This window comes from Anolis carolinensis, chromosome 2, assembly GCF_035594765.1.
Source record: "Anolis carolinensis isolate JA03-04 chromosome 2, rAnoCar3.1.pri, whole genome shotgun sequence".
NCBI lineage: Eukaryota > Metazoa > Chordata > Lepidosauria > Squamata > Dactyloidae > Anolis > Anolis carolinensis.
The window spans coordinates 78,625,132-78,633,497 of record NC_085842.1 but is presented as its reverse complement, the minus strand read 5'-3'; the positions used below and the strand labels follow the sequence as shown (position 1 = coordinate 78,633,497).

The following is an 8,366-nucleotide window of genomic DNA, read 5'->3' as shown; positions in this document are numbered from 1 at the left end:
GGCTTGTTTTTCAAGGTGTTCCATGAAGAAATTTGCTACGACCAGGCTGAGAGGCATTTAGGCTTCAATGAGGACAGTAGAGCTTGGCCCTGAAAAAAACAATGGAAACATAAGGAAAGAAATCTGTAGGGCTGCCAAAGAAAAACCTTTGCAGGAATATCCTGTTATCTCAAATCATAACGCAGCAATGGCACTAAATATATCCAGGTGTTCTTCAATCAGTCGAAAACTGGTAAAAACCTTTGAAGGAAAGAGCACCCACTTTTTCGCCTCTGGCGGAACCTTGTCGGCAGCGGCTCGTGTTTCCAGCCGGACGCTTAAGGAAAGGCCCTCCCTGCGGTACTCTTGTTTCTGTGTCCGTCCGTCCCTATGCCTGGCGTATCTGATTTCCCAGGATGCTTTGCGAGCGCCACTTCTCTTCCGGTTTTGCTTCCGAGCTGTAGTGGCGGCGGAGGTGAGTCTTCCTTCTTTTCATCTAGCGCCATCCTGGCCCGGGAAAGCCTTGGCGCGGCCGCCATGAAGTTGGGGAGGCAGGCGAGGCTCTCCTAAGGAGCCCTGGCAGCCTCTTTGCCCCGGGGGAGAACATGGAGGAGGATAAGAGCGAGGACTCCGTGGTGCCCCAGGAGGAGGGATGGCGGCAGGGAAGATGGAGGGGGAGAAAGGCTGGGGCGGGGAGGAGAAGACGGAGTTCTTGGATTACGACACACAGAATCCACACAACAGTGTGGTGGCCTTGGGATTAGAGTCCACCCAGAACTGCCCCAGGCTCTGGCAATAAAGCTTTAAGACTGCCTAACGTTCCCGTCAGAAATTCTAAAGTCTTGGACTGTAGTGGTTCTAGGAATCGCATTGTCATGGCATTAAACCTCCTGTCCAGGATTTACGCAGGCATGGGCAAATTTCGGCCCTGCAGGTGTTTTGGACTTCAACTCCCACAATTCCTAACAGCCGGTAGGCTGTTAGGAATTGTGGGAGTTGAAGTCCAAAACACCTGCAGGGTCGAAGTTTGCCCATGCCTGATCTACAGACTTTATTCTTATACTAGGGTCCAAACACTGTAAAATTAATATAGTTTCAACACTATGGAATCGTAGGATTTGTCATTTTATAATGGCTTGAGCATGCCCTGCCAAACAGTTCTAGTGCCACAACAAACTACAGCTCCCATGTTTCCATAACATTGAGTCATTGTAGCTTGGTGTCAAACTGCATTAATTCTGCTGTTTAGATGCACCATACGACACATGGTAATATTTACTAGTTCTATATGATTTGTTGGGAAGTTTGTTTAAAAATCTAACCAATTGGTCTGTTAACAGCTGTTTGTCACAGTAATTTAAACTGTACAGAAGGCACTGTCTTCAGAAGCTCAACACCACTTATCACCAAATTCAGCCACATTGGTCAGTGGTCAGATATGCTGAGAGCTGAAACCCAAAATACCTGGAGGGACCATACTTTTGGTATGACCGCTCAAGGCCCTAGGCCAATGGTTCTCAACCTGTAGGTCCCCAGGTGTTTTGGCCTACAACTCTCAGAAATCCCAGCCATCTTATCAGCTGTTAGGATTTCTGCGAGTTGAGGGCCAAAACATCTGGGGATCCACAGGTTGAGAACCACTGCCCTAGGCAGTGCCATCCTGTGTCTTGTTACTGGGGGAGAGATCCACTGAGTTGATCACTTACCTTTTGCTTATAAGTTCTTCAAAGCATCTGACTACCTGTATGCATAATGTTAAATGAGTTGGACCTTTGATCCATTTCACAAAACATTTCATAAATCCTTTTAAAAGAAGCCTGAGAATGTGATATTCAAATAACTGGGGAGTTCTGTAACAGGATCAAGAGAAGGTTGTTGGTCTGTATTTATAAGTAATGTTTCTAATCAAGAATTTCTTTCAACAGGTTTTAAGCCATGGCCAAGTCCAAGAACCACACCACCCACAATCAGTGTAAGTTGTTCTGGGGATTGGTAATAAAATATTGGTCAGCATGATTATATATATATATATTTGGAAAATGATCTTGGAAACATCTACATCTCTACTACTTTATTTGAATGTGAATTGTTTTAAATAATTGTAATTTGTTATTGTTGTTGAGCTCTTTATCAACAGATGTGGGGTTTAAAATCTTGCTATGACATGTTATCTTGTGTCCATGGAAGTGTTTACTAAAAAATCCAGATGACTGAGCATCTCTATAGTTTTCACTTGATCTGCTTGGTGTGCAGGTATTGTTGAAAGAACTGGTTTGATCAAAATAATGATGTTTGCATACAATTAAATCTAGATTAAGGACCAATTCTATTAGCTAATATTTAGTTTTGCTTCTTAAGAAAATCGAAAAGCTAACAGGGAATGTATATGAGAGGAAAGGTGGCCACTTGTTATCCCAACCTTATAATAGAGATAAACATGGATGTGTAGTGTTTGTGATATTTGTGTGCTGATCATAACATATCCATGGCTAATGCATTTTAAGCTATTCCCCAGATAAATCTTCACCTGATAGACATGTGGTGTTGTGGTCTGAGTGTTGGACTAGGAGTCCGAAAATCTGGGATTACAATCCTTCCTTGACAATGGAAATCAATTGGGTGACCTTGGACAAGTCACAGTTTCTCAGCCTCAAAGGAAACCAATGGCACTCCCCCTCTGAACAAGTCTTGTCACGAATATCCTTCTATAAATCCATTCAGGGTTGCCATAAGTTAGAAATGTGAAGGCACACAGCAGTAACAACAGAACCCATCTCTTGGGTGCAGTGGGATCGCTTCAGCTGCATGCATGCATGCCTTCCAAATATCAATGAGCCGAATGACAAGAAATACAATTGAAATAATTTTGTACGGAAAGAGGCAATAGGAATGCAAGTGTGCAGGAAAGGTCAAATTTGGTTTTTGGGGAAGAAGAGTACATGCTAGAATTCACATGCCTTTGCATGTATAGGTACCTTGAATGTTGTGCTGGAAGAAAGGTAGCATATAAATTAAATAAATGAATACAGTTGTTCTTTGTAACATTTGCCAGGAATGGTGAAAGAGGTTCACTTGTGGCTGAAGTTGTCGCATGTAACTCTTAAGGATAAAAAAATCAAGCATATGTGTTTGAAAGGCGTTATATTCTGTTGGGTACAGTATAGCTGCCAGCACACATATCAAAGATATGAGCATTTCAGTTATAGTGCTTGATTTTTGTTCAGTGTAAGCCACATTTTTAATAGCAATATACCTCCTGAGTCCCTGGAGGGATTTACAAATATAGGTGGCAAATAAGAAGATGGCTGAAGGCTTTTTGGCAATTTTCATGTGTTATCCAATGTCTTGGGATAATATAATATGGAGTAAAGCACAAAGCCTAGTGAGGGATTATTGGTTCCACAAGCCCAAGAGAACTGCAAGAACTCACCTGTTTCTTGCATTTGAAAAAATATGTATGAAACAAATGACCACTTTAAAGATTTCCTTTCTTCCTTTTGAATTTGGAGGTAGTGGAGGATTGGTTGGTGCTGTGTAGGGAGGGACTAGAGGCCTTGAAGCACCGAGCAGCAGGAACAGGAAGGTTGGGAATCTGGCCTGTCATCCTCACCAAAGTAAGTAGGGTCCCATTACTGAGAGTCGGAAGCAGAACTGCGGGACATCTCAGGCCACCTAGAACATTTGTTTCAAATTCAGGATTTTAACTGAGAATACTGCTTTAAAGGTCTGGAGGATAGTGACAAAAACAAGAAGGTGCTTCTTGTTTGTTTTAACGGATGTGAAAGTATCACTGCATGGTTATCCACAGTCTTTATTCTAAATCTATTTATGGTATTCATTCCAAATAGCTCGCAAGTGGCACAGAAATGGTATTAAGAAACCCAGGTCAAATAGATACGAATCTCTAAAAGGGGTGAGTATGATTTTTTGTTCACAATTTCCTTGACAGCTAGTTAGGTTAGGCCCTATTTGCTAGCTGTATTCACATGTTGGCATTTAAAATAAGGACTTGGCACTAGTCAATTAATGCAGGGCCACAGAGCCTAACACCAAGCACCACAGAGATTTCAACATCATATATGGTTGCTACAAAATATAATAGAATATGTTTGCATTTCTACTTCATTGAATGGGCGCTTCTCTGAGATGATGTTGTCCTGCCTCCTTCACATGCTTTTTTTGTCAAACCACCTCCAGTGTTTCCAAAACTGATTTAAATTCTTTATGTTCATCTGACAGGATTTAACTTCTTAGTACAGTGAAAAGGCTCAAGGTGGAAAAAAAAAACTTATGAACTTTGATAGCTAATTCTGCTGTTTCAAAAACTTGAGCAATTAATTTCTGCTTGTTTGAAAAAAGTTCCTAGTAGTACAGACCTCAAAAGTGTGCACGTTTATGCACTAAATTTTGTTTCTCCTTTTGTGTAGTGTCTTCATAAATAGAACCTTTCCTTGTTTTGGCATAGAAACCTTTTCTGTACATATCAGAAGTCTTAAGTGGACTGCTAACCTGCTATTCTTACCTTATGTACACCTTATTACCAGTATCCAGTATTTTATCAAAATTATGTTTTCCTAATGATATTCTCATAGATCGGGCAGAGTGAGATGGGGAGAGTTAAAGGGCACAAGTAAAAAACCCCAAGAGAATGGAAACAGGATTGATGAACCAGTCTGTGCAGGCTGCGTCACCTGTTGAAGGCTCAAGGTTTCATCTTGTACATTTACAGAGCTCATCTGCTGTTTTCTCACTGTTATAAATAGTAAAGGACCTGCAACCAATTTGATGAATTGTCAGACATGATATTTTATTTATTCCCTCTTTCAGGTTGATCCTAAGTTCTTGAGGAACATGCGCTTTGCAAAGAAACACAACAAAAAAGGGCTGAAAAAAATGCGAGCCAACAATGCTAAAAATGCCAAGTAACCAACTCATCTTTGAACACCAAAAGGGACTGAGTTGCTAGGAACTTGGATCAGAATTTTTCTCCATTTCATTTTTATTCCAGGCATTTTGTTTAAATAAAATTGAAATGCACAGGTGTAAATGTCATGTTTTCTTGTTTTGATGCTAAAACACATAGGAATCAGATGGTGTTCCAGATGCAAGTCCATTCAGCCGTAACATGTTAAGACAGTGGTGAAGAATGCTTAAGAGCTGTTGTCCTGAAACATACAAAATCATCTTCATCAAACATTGAGGTAGTGGGCCAGTAGTTTGGCAGGAACCAATAACATATTTGTTTCTTTGGTTGTGACAGTTTAATTCCTCATAGACTGGAAGCCAAAGGCTGCCATACTTGCCTTAATTTAAGGGGCAACATGATGCACACCCCTACCTTACAATGGTATTTTTTATTAAATGGGGCTTTTGCGACTCTACAGTAGGTCTTGCCAATTCTACTTAATAACAGTGTCTCACTTCCTTCTCCCATATAGAAATTGATCAAGAGCACAAAGGACAAGTGTTGCTACTTAACAGTAGGGCACAATGAATGTAGAAACAATCAAGGTGATGCAGGGAATAAAACAAAAATGAGAAAGCCTTGTGGTTTGGAAGACATGGGGAATATTGTATGCTTTATGGGATGAAGGGAAGATTGGAAGCCTCAATCCTGTAGAACCGCTGGGAGACTAAAAGCCCTCTGGAGCAGGTGAGAGATGTCTGTAAGAATAAAATAACTAAAGTAGGTTCTGGAGGCCACATAGCCTTGGTAGGGCCAGGAAAGAGTGCTAGATTAAGTCAAATTTGTTGGCCTATTACAACAAAAACACACCTTATAAATGTTAAAATGCCAAAAGATTTCTTACAGACTAGTATACCAGGGCATGATAGTTTCAGTTGACAGGTTATGTGTGTTTATAAAAGTAGTATAAGAACACTAGAACCAACAGCAATGACTGCAAGAATCATCCTGATTATAACCAGGCAAGTAAAGTTCCTCTGGTATAATCATTAAGAAATTGCATTTTTAAAGCTGTGTATGATCTTGTTGCACTATAATGGAACCTATAAAATGCCCTATCACAGAAGCACAGCATGATCCAGCTTGCATGCTTGGTTGAAGAACTGTGCAGGTGGTGTCACATGGCCATGAGAATGTGCTGGATCCCATCCTCTGCCTGTATAATGTCCACATATGAACACATGGTAACAATTTGTGCATCCTTTAACTTCATGAACTTCATCAATAGTTATAAGACAATAAAAGTGTTGGTTCTAGATGAGCAGAGTTTTGAGTTTCACTTTACAACATTTTTTCATATTTAACATTTGTAATACTGATAACACGGAGAAATGTCTTACAATATTTCTCCTTTTGGTTTCTTGGCTTATTTCTAAATTGCAAAACAATAAATGACAATAGTTTTGGTCTCTGACATCATGTTCCTTTACTAATCATAAGCTTAGAAGAACATGGTAGCAAAAAGTGCATTTCTCTTAAAGTAGTTTAAATTAGTTTGCTTTAACATATTTTCCTGCGTTCTGTAGGGCAATAATAATTGTATTTCTTGCCCACCTCTCCCCATGGCTCTAGGCAGATCACAGCACAATCAAAAACACATACTATAAAGTTCTACAAACACATATTAAAATGCAGTTCCATAAAATATACATATCATAGTGTTCATATAAAATGCACATCAATCACACAGGACAGAGACCAAAACAGACCAAATGCTATAAACTACATAGTATTATTAGACTACTTTTTGCTATAATCTGATTTGTCCACAAGGTGGTGCCTTCAGAACATTAGCAGTACTGAAAATTTCTGATGGAAAATTTAGGGAACATGTTAAGATTACAATCAAGATTTCTTTCAAGCAATTCAGTTACAACACTTTGTTACCACTTTTTCTAACTGGCATATTTGCATCTTATGGAATCCTGGGATTCATAGTTTCATGGAGGATGTGGAGTTCTCTGCCAAACAAGTTTTTGTGGCCCACCAAACTATATTTCAGAATTTTGTAGGTAAGGTAAAGGTAATGCTCTTAAAGTGATATCAAACTGTTGTAGCAGTGAGAAAGAGATAGAAGTTCCTAACCTGAAGAATGTCAGTTCCTAACCATTTAGATCAAGGCTAAACAACTTGCAATATTTCAAATGTTAACATTACAAGCTCAGTGTTGCCATTGGCTACACGAGGTAAAGCTTACATGAGCAGCAGTCAAAAAACATTTAATGTCATAGAATCATAGAGTTGGAAGAGACCACATAGGCCATCTAATCCAACCTTCTGTCATGCAGGAAAAGTACAAAGTACCCCTGACAGATGGCCATCCAATCTCTGTTTTAAAGCTTCCAAAGAAGGAGCTGCTACCACACTCTGAGGCAATGAGTTCACTGCTGAATAGCTCTTACAGTCAGGAAGTTCTTCCTAATGTTCAAGTAGAATCTCCTTTCCTGTAATTTGAACCCATTGCTCTGAGTATTAGGCTCCAGGGCAGCAGAAAAGACTTCTTTCTCTTCTGCAGGCTAAACATACTTGGCTCTTTAAGATGCTTCTCATTGGGCATGGTCTCCAGACCTTTGATAATTTTAGTTGCCCTCTTCTGGACACCTTCCAATTTGTCAAAATCCTTGAATTGTGGTGCCCAGAATTAGACACAATATTCCAGGTAAAGTCTGACCAAAGCAGAAACTAATGTCATGATACTTAGAGCCTGAAGAAAGCAAATATCCAAGAACCCTATTGTAACAAACCAGTAATGCATTGTGTTTCCAAAAAGTGGACAGTTAGCTGTTTTCTGGGAAACTCGTAGGCAAGCCTTGACAGCTGAAATGTTTTTCTATTGGTTTCAAGAACTGGGGTTTGGAAAGAATACTGATTCTGAATATGCAGATATCATATATATCTATAACTAATCAGTTATTGGAATAGGCTCTGTTAAGCCCCTTTCATACTGTGCAAGTACCCTGTGTGCCTTCAAGTTATTTCTGACTTATAGCAAGCCAAACATGAACCTATGACAAGGTTATCTTGGGCCCCTTCCACAAAGCTGTATAAAATCCACATTGAACTGGATTATATGGCAGTGTAGACTCAAATAATCCAGTTCAAAGCAGGTATTGTGGATTATCTGACTTGATATTCTGGGTTATATGGCTGTGTGGAAGGCCCCTTGGTTTAATTTGTTCAGAAGACTTTGCCTTACTCTGAGGCTGAGAGATGGTGACTTGCTCAAGGTCCCCTAGTAGGTTTTAATGGTGGAGAGATTTGAACTCTGATCTCCAGAATCCTAGTGCACATTGACTCCTGATGACAGTATTTTAATTGCCGTGATTGTGTCCTATGGAATCCTGAATCTGTAGTTTGGGGGGGGGGGGCTTCTTAGAATTCCCTGCCAGAGACCTCCAGTTCCCCAGAAGATTGCAAACCC

General features: G+C 40.0%; 1 protein-coding gene across 1 annotated transcript; it reads left to right on the top strand.

Annotated features, from left to right (window-relative positions):
• The first annotated feature begins 307 nt into the window (after window positions 1-307).
• rpl29 (ribosomal protein L29) lies at window positions 308-5,026 on the top strand. Its single transcript, XM_003217642.3, has 4 exons — window positions 308-454; window positions 1,905-1,951; window positions 3,828-3,892; window positions 4,807-5,026. Exons 2-4 carry the CDS (start codon window positions 1,915-1,917, stop codon window positions 4,903-4,905), a joined length of 201 nt encoding a protein of 66 aa, XP_003217690.1. The 5' UTR covers window positions 308-454; window positions 1,905-1,914; the 3' UTR covers window positions 4,906-5,026.
• The last annotated feature ends 3,340 nt before the right edge of the window (window positions 5,027-8,366 follow it).